Raw genomic sequence first — 27,435 nt, forward strand, 5'->3', positions numbered from 1 at the left:
CCACACCTTTATAGTTAAATTTGACAGAGGAAGCAAGAACATACAATGGACTAAAGACAGTTTATTCAATAAATGGTGTTGGGAAAATTGGACAGATATGTGCAAAAATAAAACTAGACCACCTTCTTACACCACACACAAGAATAAATTCAAAATGGTTCAAAGACTTAAATGTTAGACCTGAAACCATAAAAATCCTAGAAGAAAACATAGGCAGCAAAACCTCAGGCACTGTTCATAGCAATATTTATTGGATATATCTCCTCAGGCAAGGGAAACAAAAGGAAAAGAAGAAACAAATGAGACTTCATCAAACAAAAAAGTTTTTGCACAGCAAAATAAAAAGACAACCCACAGAATGGGAGAACATATTCACCTGTACATCTGATAAGGGGTTAGTATCCAAACTTTATAAGGAACTTATAAAACTCAACAGCAAAAAAACAAATAACCCAATTAAAAAATGGGCAAAGGACCTGAACAGAAACTTCTCTAAAGAGGACACACAGATGGTGATTAGACATATGAAGATGCTCAAGGTCACTAATCATCAGAGACGGACAAATTAAAACCATGGTGAGGTACCATCTCACATTAGTCAGAATAACTGTCATCAACAAATCAACAAACAACAAGTGCTGGTGAGGATGTGGAGAAAGGGGAAAGCTTTTACACTGTTGGTGGGAATGCAGATTGGTGCAGCCACTGTAGAAAGCAGTGTGGAGATACTTCAAGAAGTTAAAAATGGATCTGTGTTTTGACCCAGCAATCCCACTTCTGGGAATATATCTGAAGGAACCCGAAACACTAATTCAAAAGCACACAAGCACTCCTGTGTTCACTGCAGCATTATTTACAATCACCAAGATATGGAAGCAGCCCAAGTGTCCATCAGTAGATGAGTGGATAGAACAACTATGGGACATTTACACAATGGACTACTACTTGGTCATAAAAAAGAAGAACGTTTTACTCTTTGCAACAGTATGGGTGAACCTGGAGCACATTATGCTCAGTGAAATAAGCCAGTCAGAGAAAAGACCAATACCATAGGATTTCACCTATATGTGGAATCTAATGAACAAACTGAACTAACAAGCAAAACAGAGACAGACTCATAGATGGAGAGCAGACAATAGCTAATGGGGGGTGGGGACTGGGGGGGAGCATTTGAGTAAAAAAGTAAAAGGCTCATGGACATGACAACAGTGTGGTGATTGCTGGGAGTGGGGGTATAAGGGGGCTAAATGGTAATGGAAAAAATACAATAAAGATTAAATCCCCAAAAAGGAAAATTTATAAAATATGCTAATATAAAAATGGAAAGAAAGACGATACGCAGAAACACAGCCCTACTAGAAGGCACACCGCGCTGCGCTGAGACGACGACAGCTAAGGGGCTCCGGTCCCGTGGACTCCGAAAGCCAGACGGCAGCTGAACTTCAGTGTGGGGAACGACCAGAGCACTTGGTTCATATGAACGGGGCAGACACTCAGAAACGTTGTTATTCTTCATTATTTTTCTCAGAGAAATAAGAGAGATGTTTCTTTTTAAACTGGGAATGAAAGAAGAGGATCAGATGTTCTGGCTTGTCACAAAAGGGCCAAATTCACGACTTGCAGGAAATATGGTCACATGCTCACCAGATTCCAGAGTTTCACACGGGCAAATGGGCAGAGATGATCCACGAATTCAGCAAAGCCCCATGTTTTTGGTAAAGACATGAAAGCAATAAACTCCCATGTACCAGTAATAAATATCTAGAAAATGAAATATAATATCTACCTCATCTACAAAAGGGATATAAATATTAAACACGTGGGAATTAAAATAACATGGCATAAATTCCAGTTACAGAAAATTGAATTACAAAATGCTAGTGGCAAAGAAAGCTAATGATAATATTTCTAATTTGCAGTTGCATGAAAGATAAATAAATATAAATTTATCTCCCAAGTTGACTGATAAAACTTCGTAAAATGACAAGATGCTTAAAGAAACATCAGGTGACCAAAATACCAAATGATTTTTCTTTTTAAAACAAACAAAATACCTCCCCCAAGAAGAGTGAACTGGTTGTGTAAGATACCGAAACAGAAAACAAAGGGACACCATCAAAACAGCATGGTGTTTCCCAGAGTGAGAAGTTACGTCAATGGAATGAAATTCCAAACAGGAAGCTAGAGATACATATAATTCTTTACACCTGATGGCAAATGTTAAACAGTAAAGGAAGAAATCACAAATATGTTTGGGTAAAGTGGAGATTAACATGAATAATATATAGACACACATCTTACCTGATATGCTATCATAAATTCCAGACAGGTTAAAGATATAATAAATCATTAAAAAGTAAGAAGAGAATGGATTTGGAAGGAAAGACTGACTACTCTCTATTATTGAGATCATATTAAAAATGATTAATAATAAGTTTGGTGGGACCTATCTCATGTACATTAAAATTACACACATATATAATATTGGACAATTAAAACACATGAGAAGAAAAGCAACTGATAAGTAAAATTAATGATAAAGGTGAGCGGGCAGTTAAAACCTGTAACACATGTAGAATTAATTACTAATCAGTTCCCACCGTACCCTTGTTCACGGGACCTGAGGAAACATGCAGGGTAAAGAAGCAGATGGGCACATGGTGAGTTTTGTGCTAACAACTACCAAGGGAACCATCTGAGGCTCCACCCCGCACGGCAGAGAGAACAGCAGAAATCAGCGCAACCCCCACCTCTCCCTCTGGATTTGGCACAGAAAGTCTGAGACAAACTTGTTCCCAGGGCAGACCCGGAGTCGGCGCTGGGTTTAACCTCTGAACTCGGGGGTGGGCTCATCCCTCTGCAGAGCAGCAAGCAAAGGAGCCTTGCAATAGCATCTCTTCTGCTCTTATGATCTATTTTTCTGAAAAATATTTTAAGGAATTATTTTTCTAAACAAAAATTCATTATAAAACAAATTAAGATAACCAAAATGTCCACAAATAAAGAATGGCTAAGAAAACTCTAATTCGTCAAGAGAAGAAAATAACATTTGCCATAAAAATGTAAAAACCATATGAAATCTTGCCAAGAGGAAAAACACAGAACGGACACAAAGTGGCCTTTCCCGAGCAGGTCCGGGGGGAGCAGCAGTCTGAGCACAGCCACGCGTGCCTGAAGCATGTACAAATGCGGGCTCTTGACAATGAAGCTGGTGAGGGATGAAAAACACTTCTCCGATTTTACTTTTTACTACAAGGATGGCTAATTATTTAATAGCAATTAATTAACAGAGACAGACTTAGCAGACGTTCACGTGCACGGCTGGTGGCTGCTAGCTTCCGACCAGGAGGCAGACTAGAGGGTATCAGAGGTATTAACGACGAGGATGGCAGCTAACGTTGCTCGAACCCTGGCACAGGTGTCGCCGAGCACTTCATGCCTATTAACTCTTCAGAACTCGTGTGGAGGCCGACACGATCACAGAACACAGAATCCAGGCCAGGAGAGGTTAATGCCCTGCCCGGAGACCGGCTGTCCAATGGAAAACAGAATCGGGTCAGCCCCCAGATCTGGCCTCTGCACATTCCACCTTCTCTCTGTCGGGTTGGGAGCTATGTTTAACTAAAAAGTCAGCACAGAAGTACAAACTGCTTTACAGATACACATGTTCATGGAGATGGCTCCAAAATGCTTGTTTGGCCCGGGTGATTCTGAGCTAGAGAGAGATGGGAACTGGACAGATGACACGAGTGATTCTAGAGAGGCCCTGTGGGGAACTGCCTCAAAGAGGTGGGTTCTGAGGGCTACCAAGGCTTCGGCAGACTCATCAACGTAAAGGCTACAGAAGCACTAAGTAAGTTCTAATTTAACCTGACGTTCAAAGTTCAGGAAAGGTTACAGTGAAAGAGCACCTCTCTCTCCTGTCCCCAGATCTCCTTCCAGAGTTTTTTGTTTTAATTTACAAGCAGACATAGCATACATGATTTTGAACCCTGCTTTTCCCACTTAATTACATATGTTGAAGATCTTTTCATACTGGTACACAAGATTTTGCATTCATTTTTTAAAGAGTAATAAATGAAGGTAGACTAATTTAGCAATCCCAGCTGAGATGAGTTCTAGAGGACCAGAAGCAGGAGGACTTCAGTAGCCTTCACCCTGCCCTGCCCTGGCCAGCTCCTCACACAGCTTTGGAGACACTCGGTTGTTGAGACTCTCACAGGCCAAGTACATTCCACCAGGCTTGAACCAGCAACCTGGCTGCATGTCCTGAGAATTATGAATCAGAAAACCCTTCACTTGGTACTTTGAAACTTGGCATTGAGAATCCCTTGGGAGAGGTCCAAAGAGTGCCAGAGATAGCAAAGCAGAGCCTCGCAGATGGAGCTGGCAGAGGCAGGCGCGGTGATGGTGCCAACTGCAGCCCTTACCTACACCCTGAGTGCTTACTTTCCACCTGCATGCCCACCTTTGTTGGTTTGTAGGGTATGCTAACATTCCAAGAATCTTGCTCTTTAGACTTTTCAATAAGGGGTGGGACATAGTGGCTGTGTGAGAGTCCTAAAGACAATGACTTCAGATGACATAAGGGGTGTCCACACCTCCTGGCATATTAACTCATGGGTTATTCAAACACTGACTGACCAACCTCCTGTTGCACGCTGGGTGCACTGACCCTGGGAACGCAGAGACGAGCCCCTGAGGAGCTCCCAGTCTGGTGCAGCAGGTGCGATGGTCAAATACCCAAGCCTGACACGTAGGGCAGGGGTCGGGGCTCCAGGAGAGCCGGTGCAGCGCTGTCCTTTTCCCCTTGTTTGGACAACTCTCTTCTTAAACCATGTCTCAGTCCTCAGACAGAGTAACTGGACAGGAGTTTTCCGAAGTGTGGTCACCAGAACCTACGCATATGGAGGGCTGCAGAATCCTGAGTCAGATACGCAAGGGTGGGACCCAGGGATGTTGTTTTTAACCGATGGTCGGAGGAATCCCACTCCAGTTCAGGAGCCACCCACCCGTGTGATGAAGGGCAATTTACCTAATTCCACTGTTCTGGGGTTGGGACTGGAGCTAGGAGGACCGGTCATTTCAAAGTGTCTGAAGTTACAGATGTGCGTAGCTTCGCCCTTGCACCATATACCCTGGCCCCCCTAGAAGACATCTGGAACTACCCCGTATTTCCTGACTGCAGCAAATTAAGGGGGTTCTACCGTTCAGCATGAACCTTCTCATACCGGGGCTGGTCCAAGGTTCCCTCTCATTTAAAATAATCTATGAGTACATGCTCATATTATAAGACAAATAGCAGAGCAAGCACACATGGCCTTGATTTAATAACCATACAGAACAGAGGCCCTGCTGTAGGCTTTTTATTTAATTTTCAACCAAGTGGCTTTCCCAGACCACCCAACTAAGCCAGCAACTCTCTTCCCCTCAGCCCCCTTCCTTTAACTTGCTTTAATTTTCTTGGCAGCATCTGACACCACCTGAACTTTTATGATACCACAATCTGCTTGTCTGCTTGGAGACTGCCTCCAGGAGGGCAGGGACTTCATTTTTATTCATTAAAGGAAGATTTTCTATTTCCCCTTTTCTAGGCGTTGAGGGTACAGTGGTGAGCGAGGTGAGACTCACGGAACTCAGATTCTGGTGAGGAGAGAGACCAGCAGGTGAGGAGACACAGGCTGTGTCACAGGGAAAACACAGAGTGGGAAGAGGACAGAGATGGCCGGGAGGAGGCGGCCAACTGCATGGCGAGCTGCAGGCTGCCGTATGGACTCTGCCTTTGGCTCCTGGAGAAGCGGGAGCCATTTCAAACTTCTGTGAGGAGCAAAACCACCAGCTTACTGTGTGAGGGGCTCGCTTCAGGTGCTGTTTTGCCAGGTTTGGTGGGAAAGATCATAAGTTCAGTTTTGCCCAGGTGAAGCTGGACAGGTCTTAAGGACAGCTGGTGCTGAGGGAAGAGGCCTGGGCTGGAAACACACAGTGGGAGTCATCAGCACAGAGAGGAATTTAAAGTTTGGTGGCGAGCAAACCTCCTAGGGACTCAGGTGAGCAAGTGCAGAGACTGAGCTAGAGACACTGAGGCACCAGCAGTGCCTGCAACAGTGCCAAACACACTGTAGGCACTCAGTAGATGCTTACTGAATGAACGAATGGATGGATGGATGGATGGGTGTTCAAATTAACCCCTGACACAGGTGGCACTGACTCCATTTTTATGAAAGGAGAAATGCCCCTTGGCTTAGACTGGAGGCACTCTTATGCGTTCTGTTCATTATCAAAATCGGACCCAGATTTTCTGATGTTTGTTCTTTTACTCTGGCTCACTGAACTTCATGTTATGCCAGCGGCACATGCGGCTCCACATAGTGGGCTCTGCCTGGCTGAAACCTAAATCCCACATCGCTTCACACAGGTGTCCAAATGTGTGAGGTGCAGACTCAAAGGGACGAGCAGGCGTCCCCTGTCCCTGGTGGAAGGGCTCCTCTGGTACAGTCAGCAGTGACTAACTACTTCACTGCGTCCACGGACCTGGACGATACCTGTCCTTGCCCAGCTCCAGCCGTAACTGTTTCATACCCGGAAGAGGAGGGTTTTATGAAAACCACACAAGTAAACTACTATTAAAAGCCTAAGTAATGTGGTGAGCACTGTGCAAAGTACTAGGGCAGAAAGTTAGGAGGGTCGTCTTGGCTGGCAAGATGTTGCTGACCTAATGTGGATGCTTAAGCTTTCCTGTGCCACGGTCCCTTCCGGCAGGCTGGTAAGAGTATGGACCTCTTCCTAGAAGAATGTTTTAAATGCACAGGGAAACAAGTATTCTGAAGTGCAGGTATTATAATACTGAAAATTCAAAATTTGTGATACAGGAACACATGTTCTTGTGCACTAAGTAACAAATCTACTGATTGGCCTACAACCTATACTTACATTTTGAGGTGGCAATAAATATGAGTAGTAATCGAGTATTTGCAACAGTTATAATAATGTGAGGTAGAGATATCTGTGATTTCCATTTTCGATAGAATCACAGATCTGTACTTATTCTGGTTTGTTGGCTTTATTTGCAATAGAAGAAAATGCTACATCACAGCCAGACTTTAGTGAAAATAAAGATGTATGTTTTCTGGGTTCAAATTCATGATTCCCCTGAATTCTCTCCATGGGATGGAGAGCCTGAGCCCCTCACATTCACACAGTGGCTTGTGAGGGTAAGTGTGGGGGTAGGAATGGGGCACAGAGGGGCTGGTGAAAAGGCTGTTAACTATTAACTGGGATATAAGGGGCAGGGAGCTTGGGAAAAGGCCCACAATTCCGCAGGGAGTTAGATTTGGTGTGAAATGAAGCTACGAAGGCAGAGCTGCATAATGGAGCGCCTTGTGCGCTATGCTGTGATGTTTCAACGGAGGCAAAAAAAGAGTCATGGAAAAATTTTGAGGATAGATTTTGACAGAATCAGATTTATATTTTAGAAGGATACTTTGGCATACTGGGAGGATGGATCAGTCCAGGTAGAAACTGGCAGCAGGGAGATCTGTTAGAAAGATACCGAAGCATCCAGGCTGAGATGAAAAGCGCCGAATCATGTTAGTGGCAATGGAGACAAAAAAGTGCGGGATGCAGAATGTCTCAAAGAGGTGGAATGAATATGGACTATACAGGAGGGGCAACAAGAAGCAGGAGGGACCCTCTGTCTGTGGAATAAAGGAGAAGCATATACACCTGGAGGAAGGAGAAAATGGAAGGAAAGCTGCCATAGGGAAGAAGGAAGTTATGAAGGATAATGAGTTCACTTGGGTTTGAGAGGCCTATGGTAGAATTGTCTAGTAAGGAGTTGAAAATACAGAACTTTCTCTTAGGGTATTAACCTTTTTCTTATTGCTTTGTAAAGGCTCTTTATATATACAGGCTCTTTCTCTGTTATATACAATGCAAATATTTTTGCCAATTCATCCATCCACCTACCCATCCATCTATCAATCACCAGAAAGCTGTGAATTTCCATTTATGATTTCTACCTTGGCATCTTAGAAAAATTTTTCCTACCCTCACATTATACAAGCATCCACTTAAAATTTTCCCCTAGTGTTTTTATGGTTTTGTTTTTTTTACATTTAAATATTTAAAACGCCTAGACTTTATTTTGCTTGGGGCAGCTAATTATTGTGGCACCACTTACTGAAGACTCCATCCTTCTCTCAGGTATTTAAACTCAAGCAACTTTTACATACATCTTTATCTAAATGTTTCCTCCTTAAATTTTAAAAATACAGAAAGCTACCTAAGGAAAAAATCCAATCAATCATATGTCTACATACACTTAACCACTTAATGCAACTGGTCTATTATCCATTATCAATGACAAATTTGGATTTCAAACTCCATTTGCACTTTCTATGGAAAATGAAGAGTATCCCATAGTCTTTATATTCTGTAAATCCTACAAATTGTACAGCTTCTTGCAGGGTAGAAAGATCACAGAAATGCATCAGTGTGAAAATAGTCAAAGGAAAGATAAATGAAAAGGTAAAAATATATGCTATCCAGTAAAATTTGAAGAACATGCTCTGCTTTTGTGCTCCAGACTATTTTGATAACATTCCAAACAGTCCATAACTTAAATTTTTTCTCCCAATTCCTTTAGGTTTCCGTTTAGGGAAATCAGAGGGCACACGTGCAGTCGTTCGGGGGTTAATCCAACAGACGCTGAGTGCCCAGAGTCTTTGCTCTGCTCATCGGAGCATTAAATCTGAAAGCTCAGGAGAGCAATGCAGCCGGGCTGCAAGAGTGATGCTATAAAGTTCTGCATTAAAAATTCATATTGCAGGCTTGCCTCAGAACTTGGCTCTGTCTGGAAGGAGAGCTAGAGGGGAAATATGAGACACCCCACTGTCTTTCTGGCAATTGGAGACATTCCTCAACAAACAGCACCTCAGGAAGAGAATGAAAGGGCAAACAAGCCATGAAGGAAATCAATGAGTTCAATTAGCTAGCTCTCTCCCGCTTTCCTACAGTAAACTTTTCATTCTTAAGGCTGGTTCAAAAAGTTTTCTGATATCCCAGAACAAGAGCCATAGCCATCCTTGCTGGTGCCCAGATGTTTGGCACCTCTCTTAATTTGGTTTACACCAGCCCAGAGGGCCCCAAATTCTCCAGCCAGATGGAACCAGATCTCTCCTGAACTTTACAAGTCACCCCGATGTGTGGCTGGAGGGGATCGCACACTGAACAACTTGTCTCCCTTTACAAAATGGGTCCCGCACACAAGCAGCGTTTAGATTTCAGGAGAGTTACTCTGTATTTATTCACCTCCAGCGTTGACCCATTTATTAAGGAAGTAACAGCTCCATGATGGTTTGCACTTTTTGTCTCCCCCCCCCCCCCCCGCCCCCGTATTAGCAGCACCCAAATGGTAACCACTTAGGAGTTATATATTAGAGTCCCTTGGGAAGCCGATGCAACGCGCTACTCAAACAGCTGCAGGGTGCTAATACAAAGAGCAGGTCCTGTGGTGCAGATGGGCCGATTTTCACAAATTTGGCCTGAAAAATGATGGGATGCTTTAGGATGGACACCACCTTTCACTGGGGGAAGTGAACGGGCATTTTTTCAATGGGCCAGGTAGGATGCTGGGTACTTTGCAGACACCAGCAGCAATGGAGGCCCCATTGATCAAGGGAGTGTGTGCAGATCCTGTGCCAGGCACTTTGTGAGGCATTGCTCCATTTCACTTACTCGGAAACGAAGGCCCGAGGAAAGATACAGTGCCCTGCCCAGGGTGCCTCCTCACACGCAGTCAGGACTCAAGCCCTACAGTGACCCAGGTGCACCATGCTCTTCTCTGACACTCACGCTGTCCGCCCACACCCCAGAGAGCACCTTTCCTGAAGGCCACTCCCACACAGGCTGCGCAGACTCTTAGATTATGCCCATCATTCAGTCTCATGCTCTTGTTTTGCTAATGAGGACACTGCCACTGCCAAAGGAGGGGGACTTTGTAAGGCCACAACTGGTGACAGCGCTGGAGACTCTGTGATCTTCACCATCCACTGCCCAGAGGAGGCTGTGACTAAAATGTCACAGACTAGTAGTCTGGTAACAGGGCTGCTTGCCAGTGCTGCTGGGGGCTCTCGGAGTATTCTGGGGTCCAAATGCTCTCATCTGATGATGCCACAGCCATTGGCAGACTGTAACACACAAAATGATCGAGCTAGTGTGAAACTCCCTAGTTTAAACCCTGGAGGCAAGGACAGCAGGGTAATAATAAATCCCCTGAACAACAAGAAAACCCAGGACCCTCTATGACACGCCCATTTGGTGGAACACCGCACAGCATGGTGCTTGGTTTCTGAAGAACAGTTCATGGCAAAAGAAATATTTACACATCTAGTAAAAAAATAAAAGAAACGAAAACTGCCTGTCAGTTTGATGCCATTTGTGAAACAGAAAAAAAACCACTGTATAGAAAAAAATAACAGTGCAAGGAAATATGCCAAAATGTTAACATCAGTTATCTCTGTTACGAGATAACGAGGGATAATCTGCCTTTTCAAGTACTTCAGAATTTTCTAAACTTTGTATAATAAACAGGACATTTTAGATTAAAAATAATAAAAGCAATTAGTCTTCATCGACTTGAGGGTATTCAATGGCAAAGATAGTTCCTCACTTCTGCTAGCCTTCCTGCCTCCCTTCAAAAGGGCCTGATTGGGCAGAATGGGTCAAATCACGCTCTCCTTTGTCACTTTAGAAGCCGAGGAGATGTGCTGCGTCACAATGACCCAAATGACCACAGCCCTCGGCAGCACCTAGGTCCCCGTGGTGAGTCGGAAATGCATGGCTTTTGCAGGAATTTTACTGGGGGCAAAAGGTGGAGTGAACATTCCAGGCTGGGCCTCCATCATAATTCTTCCCTTTCAAAGCACTTTAAAAGTTCAGATGGCTCCTGCTTTCTTCTTAGAGGACAACAGCTTCCTAGGCTTGCCCTTCTAGAGAGCAAACAACCCCACTGGTCATTCACCGCTGCTGTACCCCTGATCTACCTGTCTTCACAGTAAAGGCTCACGCTGATTTACTAAGTCAATAAAAGTAGACGGCGCACCAGCAGCCATGCTCCTGTGCGCGTGGTAGACAGAGAGTAAGACAAGGGTCCTCGTCTGAGGGAGTTTAGTTGGCACTTGTCAACCCTATGCAGTTTTGTGGGGGTCTTACCAGGTCCCCACAGCCTGGGAAGCAGGAGGCTCACTTTACAGATCACTAGGCTAACTATGATGTACACACTAATGTTTTCTCCCAACAGCCCCTTAACCATTTCCTTTAGCTTCAAACTGTGAGTCCCCCAAGATCCACCTTTATAGTGAAAAAGAAAAACTTTGAAGACTTCTGAAAAAGCAAAATTTATATAAAACCATGCCAAACCCAGGTAGCAGTCCACGAACAATGCTTTCATCTACAATTCCCTCTTCAAGGATGCTGGATGAATATGATTTTTATCTCTCTAGTTGTAAATATGCTTACGTATGCCCACACATACAAGGCAGCTGTATGTAAATCTACATACACGTGTTTTGTGCATGGAGCCCAGGTGTCCGCATGCACATCACACCTGTAACTAGCCCACCCCCTTTCTCCATCGTTCTTGCGCCAGTACAGCGTGGGCCTTCCGTAGGCTTAGCTGAGGGGAGGAGGAGTAAAGGGTGCCGATTCTCGCTGATGCCATGTAGTTTCTAGACCTGTGTGGATCCACAGAACGGGTGAAGAATCCTTGGCACTCAGAGGAATTTCTACTTGAACTTGAACATATGAAGCTATCCCCTTCCAGATCAGGGCTGCATTGCTCAGAGAAAACAAAACAGCGGCTGCCAGCACAAAAGCCACGGAAAGCGCTTTGGGGCTCACCCGGGACCGGGTGTCAGGTGTGAAGCATGGCACTGCGCAGGGAGAAATCCCAGGGATTTTACAAAACACACACACTCCTTTAAAGATAAGATATGGCGGGGGGTGGGGGTGGGGGTGGGGGGGTCTGCAGTGTTCCCTCCAATCTGCTTTAGTTAATTCTAAGGTTAAGGGATGGTAGGTTCTTTATACAAGTCTATGCCCTGGAAATCATACAAGTAGCTGCTTTGCTATTTTTAGGGAAATTAATCTAACCAGGATAATTACAGCAGCCCGTACTGGAAACTGATGACTAATCAAAAGAACAGGAAATAGAAAACTTTACAATTTTAAAGGTACAGCAGAGAGACTCTAGTTCAGGACAGTGAAGGCGGTTGTTTCAAATTCGTCGGGGAAGCAAAATTGGTCTAATGAGATTATCAAAACAGTGTGTGAGTCTCAGGCTTCTATTTGGCCGGCCCAGTAGCCCGAGTCTTTCAGGTGGGACTGCAAAAAGGGAAAGAAAAGAGGAATCGGTCTGCTCAGGTAAAGCCCACAGGGCTTGTGGGAGAGGGGCAGAGACTAGAAACCCTTCGGGGAAGCCTGTCGTGCAGGCAACACAGAAAGAAGCATCACAAAGGCACTTCACAGGCCACCGCGGCAGCACCGCATTTCGAGTCCAAAGGACCGGATTTGGGGCCTCACTGTGTGTCCTGGGACTGTTCCCTCGTCTGTGTGGTGAGCACAGTAAGAGCTTTCTCAATGATGTTGGAGAGAGTAAACAAGTAAGAAACCGCCATGTAAGAAACGACTGCGACACAGTCCAGAGTGATCTGTATGCGCAGGAGGCGTCTCCCCTACCGCCGTGCTGTGACATTTCACACCTGGAGTCCTGTCTTCATCTGTCAGTTTTGTCACCTTTTCAAATTGCATTTCAGGTCATCCATGCCCCACTGCTGGGCACAGAATTCCCTGTCTCCACAATGTGGGGCACAGGCTCCCAGAAACAATTTCAGTAAAGCCGTAAGCCAAGCTCTTGTGGGAAAGTTCTCTGCTTTCTCGGAGCATATTGCATTTCGTGGTAAAACACTGGCTATATGCATGTACTTGAAGAAAAGAAAGCACTCTAAAATTAATCCAAGTGAAGTTCCTCATAAATGTCTCTTTTGTAATGTAGGGTGCAAGTACATGTATACACAATAGAGCTTTTTTAAAAGGAATACAACATGAGTAACCTTAAGAAATATGAATTTTACTGGCAGGAAAGGTTTGGGAGGTGCAAATTCTCCTAAGACTAACATTAGCTATAAAAAATGTAGTATTTCAGTGCAATTCAATATTTTCTTTCATCAGAGGCTCAGAGCCTTGGCCCACAAGTTAAGAGGAACGTAATAAGCTGACTGTATGTGCTACAACTGAAGCTCCTTTTGCAACCAGAGCAAAGAGGTAGCCGTGGACTTGAGCTAAAAATGGGAATTCCTGCACTTTTGCTCAGGACACCAGGGTCCTGGCTGAGAGAGCCGCATCCCTCCTGCAGTGTGCAGCAGCAACCTAAACCTAAGCACCTGCGAACGGCTGCGAAAGACGGGCTTCGAGACGACGGCCCGGGTGAGGGCCCAGGCCTCTCTCTGGGGCCGCTGCTGCCGCCAAAGGCAGCCGGTCCACCCCCAGGCCCACCTGGGGAACCACCACACACCACTCTGCTTTGCTAGGATCTCATAGTTGGAGTCATTAGGGTGCTAAGTCTCCATCTGCTAAGAAGTGGGAAGATCTGTACACAGGGTGACAATCTGAGAAGGAGGCACTTTTTTAACTTAAAACAAAACAACAAAAAAAGCAGAGCAATCATTCATTTATTTAACCCAGAAATGGCTATAATCTGAAACCCTGCAATCCTGTTACGCAACAACTGTTTTGGCAAATGCCGCTATGTTCGAACAAATATTAAACTGTGCTTGCCATTTGTCTAAGGAATCTTGCATTAATAAACATGAAGAAGAACACTTTTACCTCCCACTCTCAATGACAGGACCAAACAAAGACCAGCTGTATTCATCAATGGGTCCTTGTTCTGCACATAAAGGCTAATTACATTTTGCTTCAAGCCTACACATGGAAAACTTTACCGCTGCTGTCCCCATCACAGTCAGCCCGTGCTGTCCCAGCTGACGCAGGGTGATGACTGTACACGACAAGCAGGGGTCTTGGGACAGCCTTGGTGCCATCGACCTGCAGGCTTCTTTACAACATGGGGGTGGGGCACGGTCACCTCAGTCACATCTCCCAGTGACAGAGAGGCAGAGGCAACGCATGCTCTTTAAATCTCTCGGCAGAGATGATACCACTAAGGTCAGTCTTGTTCAAGGCCTGCTAATTTCAGAAAAGCACCCCAAGTCCTCCTGCGAGATCTCCAGGAAAAGCGGCTGCTGTCAGCAGCACTGTCAGTGCGTGCTGGGCGCCGCACATACCTCCTCATTACTGTCTGCCACCACCCCAGGCCTCGACTCTGATGCCCGCCAAACAGGTGAGGAAAGTGCGCCGTAGAGGTCAGAGCCTATCCAAGGTCACGCAGGGAGAGCAGGCAGTGGACCTCCATGGTCTACTCCCAGGTCAGCCTTCTCCAAAGTCCGTGCTCCCCATTCTTCCCCCACCCCCTTGCTGTTTTCTGTCAACATATACATAAGAATCCCTATTTTTGAAGACAGAAAATAAATTGTTTTGAAATGTTTTAAGACCATTTGTGAAAAGATTTGCCCCTGGAGGGCTTATATTCATATGTATCAATGAAAGGATGTCTCGTCTAATAAAATATATGTCGGTTGGGGCTGAAGCAGACGGCGGAGGGACAAACCTTTCCCAGGAAAAACAGGAGAGAGGAATGCGGAGGGGGAAACTTCACGTGGGATCTCCAAGACTGAAGCAATTGCCTCCAAAGTTAAAAGAAAGTAGCAATTATTATCTCAGTCCATTCTCTACATTTTTTGTGGATTACTTACTCCGGGAACCATTCGCAGTAAGTGTTTGGCCCCAGGCCCCCTTTTGTTAGTAGTCGTCCATCTCTGAATTGTGACGAGCGAATTGTGACATGTGCGATCCCTGTCTGGGCCTAAGTCCAGCCCTTGGCACCAGTGTGCCCACCTTGACCCTACAGAGAGGCTATTCGGGACTTCTGGCTGGTCCTCTAGAAGAGCAGCCTTGCGTTTTCACAAACTGCCTCCAGGAATGGCCTCCTTTGGCCTCCAGAAACCCCTCACCTCTAGTCATCTTTCAACCTCAAATCACATGTCAGCCCCTTCAGAAAGGCTTCCTGGTCAGTTTGCTCCTTTCGCTCCAGCTGGGTGGGGTCCTGTGCTGGTCACCCACCATTTCCATCTCCAACTCCCTTCCCACATCTCCCGAGGACTGCCCTCTGGCTTCTAAGTTTTCCATGAGGAGTCCAGGCCAGGGGGTTGCTGGTGCTGCCCTGGATCTCTCACCCCTCCCAAAGGCCACCGCAACTCTCAAGGTGCCCATCAAGCTGGGCATGGTGGCCTTGGCCAGTGCTCGTTAGGGATGCTGCATTCCCTCTGTGGTCCCCCTCCTCTCAGCCCACGCCACGGCAAACAGTCCGAATGTTAAACTCTCTCTGATTGCTCTGGTTGGTGTGCGCTGTCTGTCTTCTGTAGAGACCCCGACGGCCAGGGGTGCCCACCCTAACTGGTCTCCTGTATTACAGCAGCGACCACACTGTAGGGCAATGGCTCTTCTCTCCTCTGAGACTTTCACCCCAGGCTTTCCAGAGCCCAGAGCAGCCCCCCAGGAGTGTCTGCTGGGTTAATGAGTGGACCTGTTACCTTTGGATCACGTCCATCATGTACCTGCCAGGCTTTTCTCTCCACACACACATGTGCATACCACACCCTGTCTCCCTACTCAGCACTGGAGAAGACAAGAGAATTCCTGCTATGATCACAGGAGGGGATGCACCCCAGGAGCACCCGTGCCCCTGTCAGCGGTTTCTGACAGCAGCCGGTCCTGAAGCAAAGCATTTTCATGATGAGCAATCAACCCCACATTCTGATTCAATTTTGCGGTTCTGGTTGAGAGAGGTGAGTCACCCCCCAACATTAGCCTGGCCCATAGCGAGGCCAGGAAGGGGGTGGGGACAGGGACTAAGATGTCCCTTTGTCTCTGGTTCTGTCTTCCAGTCACTTCCCCAGCCACCATGTTCCCCACCTAGAGAAAGCAAAAACCTGAGAGTAGAGGAAAATTGCAGTTCTTACTAGATGGCTGTTCTCTCTTGCTTCCTAGTCCTTAAAACAGGGCGATCGGATGGAGACAAATTTTCTGTGCGGCTCTTTAGAAGCCCAGTAAGAAAAATAATGATGCCTCTAAACCAGGGACAGTATTAGCCACCATGTGACAAGTGGCATTCTTTGCTGGCAAGTCGGAACAGCCTCAGTGGACTCTCCGTCATCAGGCAGTTTCCTTTCCCCAAGTGGTGCACGCCCACGGCTGACAGCACCTGCCCGTGTGCACGGAGAAGGCACGGAAGGAGGCGTGGCCTTCTGAAGTTGAATTTTTGTAACCCTCTCAAAACGGTGTTTTTTCAAAATGGCTATGATTGGGATCTACAGGCACAACTATTTTACATCGTGACCCTGGGAGTAGCGTGGCACTATTTAGTGGCACGCCCCTACCTCGAGGCCCCCGTGTGAGTGAGTACACCAGAACTTTGTCACTGGAATGGACCGCCGAAGAGACACAGCCAAGGGCACATGGGTTTTGTGGGGAGACGGGAAGAGGCTCCCAGAACAGGAAAAGGTGGCTCAAACCCTAGCCTGGCATTGCCTGTTTGGACTTTGGTAGAGAAGGCCTCGGCTAGGAACAATCTCTGGGGCTTCTCCACCTTTCTCGATTTATGTCAAAGTTATTTCTTTTCTGGTGTTCTGTACGGACGGTGGGCTGACAGGAAGTGATCCTATGTCAGACCACTGATCTCCTTCCCACAAGAGCCTTGTGTGACACACCTGACCGACATGCACACTCACTGCAAGTACACATCTGCACAGGGACCCCGGTGTTCCCTTTGCACAAATAAACCCACGTGGGAATGAAGGGCTCTGGCCCAGGTAAAAGGTGATGTGATTCGTATAGACCACGCAGGTCCCATGGATCCCATCTTCTGTAAGTTGACTCTCTCAAAATTTCTTAGAAAACGGCAGAGTGTTAACCCAGCTTCACAGAAATTAAGGAAGGAAGTTTCAGGTGGGAGGATTGTTCCGAGAGCACCAGAACTTGCGCACTGAACTGACACAAGCAAGCCGTGGGTGTGGCACTGCATTCCTCACCGCAGTTCAGAGGCCAAGGACCTTCTAACTCTAAACCCTGCGCCACTTTGCAAAGCCCACAGACAGGAGGGAGAAGCAGGGGAAATCTTTCATGGAGCCGCAAAATCAGGTGAGACCCGAAGCCAGGCAGAGACTTACTTGGCAGTAATTTCTTCATCGTATTTGGTTTTCAGGTCAAATAATTCTGTTCGAGTTTTTTCCAGGGCTGAAAGGCAGAGGACATAAAACCATTATATAAGATGCTAACTGTTTAAATTAAATTTAAAAAGGAACAGTACACAAGTCACATGTACTCATTTTAAGAGTCAAAAATTACGAAAGTACATAGAATGGAACAGAAAATCTCCTTTCACCTCCACCGCATCTCGTTCCATGCACCTCCTCAGAGACAACCCGTTTGCTATAGCTTAGTGTGCGGATTTCCTTCCTTCAAATATATTGTTATTTAAAGCATTTCCACGCATAGTTGCACATGCATCTATGTATTTTGCGTCCCCCATAAGTAGGGTGATACGAATAGCCCCTGAGACCTGCCGCAGCAGAGCGGCGCGGAGCCGTCTCCCTGCCAGGGCCCAGGCGGTACCAGTGCCCACACGCCCTGGAGCAGAGCCCGCCTGCAGCCGTGTAGATCGGCACCACCCACCACTGGCCTCCCGGGGCTCGAGCACATTCCCATTAACACTGTGACTGTGACTCTTCTCCTACACTCTCACTGACACTGAAGGTTATCAATTAAAAATCTGTTTGACAGTCCGATAGGCAAACTAATCTTTCACTGATTTAATCAGCATCTCCCAGACTATCAAAAATCATGAACGTTTTTTCACATGTGTATCAGCCATGTGCATTTCTTCTGCAAACTGCCGGTCCACATCCTTACTCCACTGTTCTACTGGTCTGTTTATTTATTTTCACTGATTTGTAGGAAGTCTTTATATATTTTGAGTATTATTCATTTATTTGTCTGTTAAATTTGTTGTGATTATTTTCCACATTTAAATTAAATATATAGTGCTGTTTCCCTTTAGGAATAAAAAGAAAAATGAAAACAGTAATAAAAAATTTAGCATAACCTTTTTTTTGCTACCTTTTAAATTTTTAAGGTCTGTTATTACTGTTCTCCTTAACTTCACTAAGGGTGGAAATAAGTTTTTCTTTCCCTAATATCGCTCCAAATGAAATGTCAGCCCTTGACACTTTGGTGATTTAGATGTGTCTGTTGGAGAAAGAGCAGGAAGAAGGCATGGCTTGTAGAAGGGATGCAAATGTAACTCAGACCCTCCCACCCTGACACTGACACTCGGTGTGGGTGGTGAAAGAAGTCAAGGGAGAGAAGCCGGGGCTCTCTGAGGCACTCTGGAGCGCGGGCTCCCTTTCCTCCTCCGGGTTCCCCAGCGCAGGGCAACAGGTATCAGTGGGGGCCCGGGGGCACCTGGAGATGGACCAAACTGCACCCACCTCAGTCCTCCCTGCATCAACTTGACAAGGATGAAAAATATCACACCTGTTTGCAGGGTCTGAACTTTGTGTTCCGCTTCCTCCAGCTTTGAGGTGGTGGACATCTGTGTCTCATGCAGCTTTCTGAACAGGAAGAGAGCAAAGCCAAACTGGTCATCTTGTTTACCAACATGAACACCTCGTGTGCCCTGGAGCCGAGCTGATCAGCTGCCTTCACCACACCATGCACAGACAGTGACAGGCCCATGGTCAGGTATCGCTCGTCCACCACAAGCACCTCGGAGCCTGCTGACTGACCATGTGCACCCCAGCTCTGCACCCACATGTCACACAGAGAGAGCCGTGCACCCTGTGGGGCTCGATTGGCGGGAACTGCTGTGGAAGGTTATCCTAAATGTAATTTGTTCTTGAAATGCCAGATATTAACAAAAAAAATCATCATCATGCACTCATTGTTTTCTGAAGTTAACCCAAGAAGAATGATACATTTACATTTTGCTGACACAATGAAGGAATTTGTTGGAATAAAGGATGTACTAAGTAGATGTGACAGCTGTTCCACTTCTGTTATGATGGAATGCGAATGCAACTGCTGTACCTAGTGGGGAAATCTGAGTGTTTTAAACTACATTCTACATATTTACATTTCCCAGGATCGCCAAATGAATTCTCTGGTCAACTGGGAGGATTCCTCCCTCCCAATCTGCAGAAAATTCTCCAAAAATACGTTCACTACTTTTACATCATAGGGATATAATACATACTCTCATAATAATAAACCTGGAAATACAGAGAAGTAGAAATAAGTTTTAAAAAATCACCCAAATTTCCATCACCTATGGAAATGGATTGCTCACATTTTCACATACTTCAATTGTAAAATTAATATATGCCCTGAATTTAACACACACACAAATACTGTAAGAGCATGGGAGGTAAAATGCCCTTTCCTTCCCTTGGTTCCGTTTCTTTCTAAGATAGAGCCTTTCATAGCCTCTGAAGTTTTTCCACACGTACAGAAACATAACGTAACGTGCGACACACAACAGCGTAGTATGCACGCATGTAATGTACTGTGGTGTAATGTAAACTCAGGTACTGCACACTGCAGAGTGACACACACTGACACGCAATGTACTGCAGCGTGTACTGCAGGTATGCCGCCTGCCCCCGTCTTCTAGGACAGCAGGGGTGACAGCACACAAGCTGTTCTGACTCTTGGTTTTCCATTTATCCTCAGACTTTGGAGATATTCTACTCCGGAATATACAGTTCTTCTCCATTCTTACTAAATAATTGACCTAACCAGGCCTCCACCAACATTTAGATGGTCGATCGTGTATTTCCACTGAACAATTCTGCAGCGATCATCCCGTAGATCTGCTGCATGATTCTGAGAGTACATCTGTTAGATAAAAATGGTCAAAAGGTATGTGCAATTTTTTTTTGTTTTGATACTGAGAAACTTCCCAACAAAGCAAACCTCACCACCTTAAATACCCTTCAGCAGTACGTGAGAGTCTGTTTTCCTATTCCAACACTGAAAAAAATGAAACTTAATTTTCCTGCTGAGTAAAGCTGAGCATTTCTGTTGTATGAACAGTCTGCTTATTGCCTTTGCCCATTTTTTGTGGTCCTTTCATTTTGTCTTATTAATTTGTAAGACTTCTTTATATGTAAAGAAAATTAGCCCTCCCTTTTAAAATGGTGGTAATACTTGGTATTTGTTTTAAAAATGTTTTAAATTTTAGGTAGTCATATTTAGGTAATTTTCCTTTTATGTTTACAGAGATCTCTGCACTCCAAATTGTTAAAAACAAAACATTTGCCCAAGTTTACTTTCACTATGTACGTGACTTAATCATTAATATTTAACCCTAGATCCATTTCAACTTTTTCATGCAAACAATGAGGTAAAGAACTAGCTTTGCCCTCCACCCCCGATGGTCAGTCAGTTTATTTCATCTTTTTTAAAAAAGATTTTATTTATTCATTTTTAGAGAGAGAGGAAGGGAGGGCGAAAGAGAGGGAGAGAAACATTGATGTATGAGAGACACATCAATCACTTGCCTCTCACATGCCCCAACTGGGGACCTGGCCTACAACCCAGGTATGTGCCCTGACTGGGGATCGAACCAGCGACCCTTTGATTTGCAGGCCAACACCCAATCCACTAGGCCACACCAGCCAGGGCTATTTACATCTTTTAATAGACTAAATCCTTTACCTAATTAGAAAAGTCAACTTAAAAGTATTAAATTGCCATATGAGTTTATTTCCATACTTTTGTAATGTATGAGTTTGCGCTGTACAGATGGAATCACACTGTACATATTTAATCATGCATTTTTCACTTTATGTTATGCTGGATACATTTCTGGTGTTATTGCAAATTCTATGTAACTATTAGTTTAATGGCTGCATAATGTTCCAGTTAGGGATCGCCCATCTTTTACTGACCCACTTCTCGTTGGCAAGCATTTCAATTGCTCATATTCCCCCTCCATCCATTATCAACAACATGGTAAGCAATCTCTTCAGGCATACATTGCTTTTCTAGGAGGCAGTAAGAGTCTCCTCATCTTTGAGCACCCTGACTTCCTTGCTGGAGTCTGTGCCAGCCCCACACTCCCAGCAGGGTGGGTGTAGTGTGGCAGGCTTCACCGTGGTCCTGAAGTGAGGACTTCTGTGAAGCCACATCTGAACACAGGAAGGCAGGGCTGCAGTGGTGGATCAGGCCTGGGCCCACCTCAGGCTGACAAGGTGGGAGGGCACCTAGTCCAAGGCCCAGTTTCTCCATCTATAAAATGAGATGTCCAATCTGCAGGTCTGTTCTGGGCTCAGCAGTATGTTCCAAGAGGGCCTCGCAGGTGTGGAGAAGGCACCAGGTGAATTTCCTAAATGAAGCTGGCTTAGCAGTGCTCTAGAGAGGCCTCCGTGATACCTGAGACCCACACAGAGCCCTCCTTGCAAAAGTGCCAGTGGCTGTCCTCAAAGTCTACCACACACAACGTCAGGCTGGCCTCTGACCTGGAATCACACCTTTAGTGCCTCTTGTTAATGGGTACACAGATTTCTCCATGACAGGTTTAAAATAGAAAAATCTGTGTTTTACCAGAGCTCCTAAAACCCAGCTTATGTCACTTGAATCTGTAACATCAACAGTGCTTACCATTTTTACGAGAAATATAACTTTCATTAAATCATCACAATAGTGAAAAACAATTCCACTATTTGTGGAAAAGTTTTGGGTGAAGTAGGCCATCGGAGATCTAAAACTCATAGCAGTTGGATGGGTCATTAACATGTTTTACTGATATCAGCTCCTACCTGAAGCGCTGTGAGGTAATAAAAAGATGAACAATTGGCCCTGGCTGGTGTGGATCAAGTGGATTGAGCGCCAGCCTGAGAACCAAAGGGTGGCAGGTTTGATTCCCAGGCAGGGCACATGCCTGGGTTGTGGCCAGGTCCCCAGTAGGGGGTGTGTGAGAGGCAACCACACACTGGTGTTTCTCTCCCTCTCTTTCTCCTTCCCTTCCCCTCTCTCTAAAAATAAATAAATAAATGAAATCTGTAAAAAAAAAAAAAAAAAGATGTATAATTGCCATGTGTCAACCACACACACTTCATGCTCAACCTCCTGACCCACGTGGCCTGGACAGACACACCCTAGCCCAATGGCTGACACCGCCCACCAGCGGGGAAAGACTGATGCATTTCACTCAAGGTAGCCTCACACATTACAGAACAAGGGATGCCTTTATTTTCCAGACAAAACTTTGCCTAGAGCCCATAGGATTTTGGTTTACAACCTGGGCATATTTTACAGGTACATTTTAAAAACTGTCTTGTCGTGTGAAGTTTAGAGGTAAACTGTACAAGTTCATTATGTGCAAAACCCAACACATGCTCACCTCTCCTTTTCTGCAAAATCATTTTGTAACTTTTGTTCCTTTTCGAGAGCTATAGTCTCGGCTTGATTCTTCAGAGTCTGTTCATATTCTCGGATTTTCTCTTTAAGTGCTTTTATCGTAACCTCTGCGGAAAGAAAGAAAAAAAAACTGCCGTAGGAGAAGCACAGTTCCATGTGGCTATATACACAGGCTTTTGTAACCGAGCAGGACCGGTGTGCTTTAAACTTTAGCTCTTCAACTCTGACACAAAATCAATGGTTACGAGTCCCTTCAGAGACCTTTTACTCCCTAAATGTTAAATTGAACTTTAAACGTTTAGGTTGAGGGGGATCAATGGATTGGGAAGAAGAGCTATGGTTTCTCTAATACAACTTAAAAAAGGGCGGCGGGAGGACTCATGGTAAAATATAACATTATCTTATTGATGGGTCTTAAATTAGTCCTCTACTGAGGGAAATTAATAAAGTTTTAGTGCGGGTTTAAGTATTTTCTTATAAAAAACCCACCCAGATCATAATAGCGTGCACATTTTGGGAGACGCCGTCTCAGCCAAAGTCACGTGTATCTACAGGCCTCTCTGGTGGTGGGCGCACCTTTGCTGTGCCACAGCGATGCACCACGGATGTGCTAAGTGGGTACAGGGTGGATCTTCTTGGCTGGAAGGGACCCACCCTGTGCCCAGGGAACACCCTCCGCCCAGGCCACAGCCTGGCAGACTCAGGCTGTGTGCACCGCAGACAGAAGGGGCACAGGGGAGCTGCCCTTGCGGGAGGGTGAGGGTCAAGGATGTGGGCAGTGGTGCTGTGCAAAGAAGGAGCCCTGTAGTGCCCAGGATCAGGACACTGGGCCCATTGGGAGGGCAGGCTATCCCTGGAAAGTTCAGGCCACATCACCAGGAATGGCATGTTTACAGCTGTCCCTTCAGTTACCCCAAATGGGAACGCCAGAGCAGATATAATGAATGGGGTGAGCTCCTTACTCAGACCCATGGGCAGCTCTAGGGCAGGACCACTCCACGTGTTCCCTCCCATAGATCCCGCCATGCCACCCTGCATGCTGGATAGTCCCTGGCAGAGCACCGTGGCCCCAACTCCAAGGAGAGCAGAATGCTTGGGGAACTACACCTGCTGTGCACGAATCCATCCCTTAGAAGGCTAAGCTGAGGTTATTTGTGGCCCCAGCACCTGGAACTCTGGAAACGGCCGGGGCACAAATGAATGAAGGAGATGAGGCTGGGCTGACAGGGTGAGGCCCAGACAACATGATAATGGGGTTCCAGGCTCATGGGACGATGCCACTTGCCAGATCTTTGCCCAAGGAAGAGCTTGGATTGGTGGCCCTTACTCCTTCAGGCTGTAACTCATATCCACCTTTGCTGCCCGAGCTGCACAGGCATGTTGGGCAAGGCAGGAGCACACCGACAGGGCACTTAGTATTTATGTGGCTTAGTGGATAAAAGCTAAAGGCTCTTTTGTTAAAGGAAGAATTTGGCCCTTTTTATTAAGTGGAACCTGGAAGGTTCTCCTCAGAGGAAAAGAGAGAGAATTAAAACTAATGACCCTGTCAGAGCATTTGAAAGAAGAATGGGGGTTTCTGCCTTTTGGACTGGTTATTTTGGGCCTGAAAGAAATGCTTTGTGAGCATAATGGTTAGCGGCACGCATTACTGTCAGACACACCGACAGGGCCAAAGCTGAGCATCAGTGGAACACTTCCAAAGGAACTCCGAGAGGGATCACCTCTGAAAACGCTTGCACGTTCTTAAAGTCAATGGTCTACGCAATGATGTGAGCATAGAGCACTGCTGCGTCTAACACCTGGTTGGAAATAGCCGCACAGCCCTTGGACGCCAGTGCTCCTTCCAATGGGGTTTCTCAGTGCAACACCCCTATGCTTCTCCAGGGGACTCTGGGGCACTAGCTGGGAGCTCCCACTCTATCTCAAGAGGTCTCTTTGTTACCCTCCAACCCTGGGTGAGCTGCTCACTGATCGGCTGAGCCTAAGCCAGGGGATGACTTGTCCTGGAGGCTCTGACTCCGGGCCTCCTGTTCCCAGGCCTGGGCCCCCTACAGGGGAGCGGGTGAGGAGAAGGGACACAGTGGCAGAAAGGGTGCTGAAGCGCCCTGCTCTAATTAGCTGTACCTGGGGCCCCAATTTACTCATCTTTAAATGGGGGGAAGAATTATAGCACCTAATAAATTCCTTTCCTGCTCTAGCTTTTCATCAATTTACAATATGGCTGTGATAATTAAAACTAATGATGTGTACCCCAACCCTTCCAAATTAAAATCATTTTTATACTGGGAAGAAAAGAGAGGAACTTGACATTTTTCTGGAGGATGGAAAAATCTGTTAAGACATCAACAAAGAAAGGAAAGGGGGGAGTTCGAGAGAAAAACGACGATGCTCACGAAGAGCAGCCCATCCTCACTGAGTGTCAGGAATGGCTCCAATGTCTCACCTGCATCTCATTTCACCACACCAACCCCATGCAGTTAGTATGAGAATCCCGAACCCGAGAAGAGGGGGCTTCTAACAGAGTGAGACCCCTTGTTCGACATCGCACAGCTAAGCAGTGCCAGTGAAGGGACTCAAACCAGGCCTGTAGGCCCCTGGTTCCTTTGTTGTCAGTCTTTGACTATGTCACAAATGGTTTCATTTATAAACCACCATCAGATGGGGCCTTTGGGGAGCAGATCACCTCACACTCAGCTATGGTCCTTGCTGGGCAACTGGCCAGGGAGGCACCGACAAAGCAAGGTGGGGCGGCACACCAGCACCTGCACCGCCCTCCTACAGAACAGACTGAAAATAAAGACGGCATGAAGAGAGGATCTGTCAGAGGAAGATGCTAGAGGTCGCTGGCATCTTAGAGAGGAAAAAACAAAAACAAAGCTCGTTCCTTGTGGGTCGGGCGGCAGTGAAACCCAGGTGTGCGAATTTACAGGTTATCTTCCACCTGGGCATTTGGGTGGTTCTGAAAAGAAGCAGCTCCTCCGTGGAGGAAGGCAGCACCTTCTCGCACCCAGACCCCAGCCTCGTAAGTCCAACACCTCATGTTCCGGCAGGACAAAGCTGTCCCCGAGCCCCAGTGACTCACTGCTCCCTGTGGCACCAGACGGAGGTGTGTGTGTGTGGGGAGAGGCGGTGTCTCAGCTGTCACTGAACTCTGTCCCCCCGAGGAAGGGGCAACCACGGGACTGCTGCCCGCACTGCCCAGGCCTGTGCCTTCCCGCTGCTCATCACAGTCTCTCCCTGGAGCCTTTCCATGCACAATCCCTCCTCACGAGCCCGTCTCCAATGGTCTCAAAGCCCAAGGACACTCTTAAAAATTGTCATCAGTTAACTCTTTATCCAGCCCTTGGAGAACATTAAACAGAAGGCCACTCGGAGGAGGTCGCCCAAGTGGTTCGCCTTGCCTCTCCGGCTCCTTCCTCACCCAAACCCAGGCAAAACCGAAGGGGCTGCATTTCTACTCGGAGCTGCCTGAAAATCCTAGAGCTGCTGCCAGATAAGGCTGCAATTTTTCTTCGAGACAAGGAAGTCATCAGGTTCCCGGAATCTGAACACATTTAGGTTTTAGGTGCAGGAGCGATTCCTTTGTTCTTCCCTGACAGGAAATGCCAGGCAACCTTTGCCCTCTCCGTCTTGTTGACGGCTGGGCAACCACACCAAGAGGTCATTTTCTTTCATTAAATCCGTAATGAGTAGGTGATGCTGACAAGGAAACAGTAGTGCTTAAACAGGCAGACTTGTAGGATGCATCTGAAGCCTTAATGTATCGGCAGCAATTATTAAATGACTTACTGTCCGTGACCCTTTGATCACGAGCTGGCTCTCTGACAGGTGTCGCCTGCAGGCAACGCATCATTCTTTTAAAAGGCAGATCCTATCACATGATGACACAGGAAGAATTTTAAAAGAATCCCGATCAGTCCCGTCACTGGGCAATAAAATCATGTGTAGTTACTGCACCGAGGAAAAGTTTTACTTCTAAATAGCTAAGCATTGTTATTATCTCTCTTTAATGATTCCGATTCCTACCCCACCCTGACTTTATGACGTACATAACAATTAGAGCTAGTCCCAACAGTATGGGGAAGGCAATCAAAAAATAAAAAGAAAGAAAGAAAGAAAAAGCCAAGCAAAGAACGCGTCTTCCACCGACCTTGATTTTTCACTTCAGCAAACTCCTTGTTGTATTCTTCAAGAGTTTCCCGAAGCTTCTGGTTCTCCGTTTCAATGTCGTGCAGGCGCTGCACTTTGAGCTGGAGCTGTTGCCCGAGATCCAGAGCCGGCACGGGATCTGCACGAGAGAAAAAGACACATCACCCTCCAGTGGAAACAGACAAGCCACCTTCACGGTCTCACGGGCGCTCAGGCGGATCTCTTGGGGTGCTTGGGAAGTTGGCCTCCAGGCCTGGGGATGCCACCAGACGTTGGGGCACCTGTGGCCTTGCCACCTCCTTCCAAGTCCCTGGGAGACCCATGGCTGAAATGGGGGCACTGCTCTGTTGCCTACAAAGGATGTGAATGCAGACCCACCCCAGGGCCCCCAAAGCATGAAAATGGATGGAAATGGCCGCGTGCTCACTGGGGTTTGCCCACTGCTCTGGCATAGCATGTCACCGAGTCTCTGGGCTGGAAGGAAGAGAGGTACGTGTGGTGGCATCAAGGGGAGGGGCCCTGGGAAAATCCTCCAGGCACCTAGAGCTGCACTTGGAGTGGGGCGGGGGGAGGAGGTGTGCCATAAGCCACAACTTCACAATAATTCTTATGAAGTTGGAAAAAACACCCGATCCTCTGAGAGTGCCTCACTGTCATAATACACTTTCACAGACATTTTCTCATTTGAGCCTC

At 46.3% G+C, this 27,435-nt stretch overlaps 1 protein-coding gene across 10 annotated transcripts in view; it reads right to left on the reverse strand.

Annotated features, from left to right (window-relative positions):
* The window catches only part of CUX1 (cut like homeobox 1), a 366,222-nt gene that overhangs the window by 117,781 nt on the left and 221,006 nt on the right, over nucleotides 1–27,435 (reverse strand). For all 10 annotated transcript variants that reach the window (XM_053930362.1, XM_053930359.2, XM_053930356.2 and 7 more), the window contains 4 exons: nucleotides 26,744–26,881; nucleotides 22,577–22,700; nucleotides 18,709–18,785; nucleotides 17,343–17,409 (listed from right to left, as the gene is read on the reverse strand). In XM_053930362.1, the coding sequence (XP_053786337.1) occupies nucleotides 17,343–17,409; nucleotides 18,709–18,785; nucleotides 22,577–22,700; nucleotides 26,744–26,881 (406 nt within the window). The remainder of the gene's footprint in view (nucleotides 1–17,342; nucleotides 17,410–18,708; nucleotides 18,786–22,576; nucleotides 22,701–26,743; nucleotides 26,882–27,435) is intronic.

This window comes from Desmodus rotundus, chromosome 1, assembly GCF_022682495.2.
Source record: "Desmodus rotundus isolate HL8 chromosome 1, HLdesRot8A.1, whole genome shotgun sequence".
In the NCBI taxonomy this organism is placed as follows: Eukaryota; Metazoa; Chordata; class Mammalia; order Chiroptera; family Phyllostomidae; genus Desmodus; species Desmodus rotundus.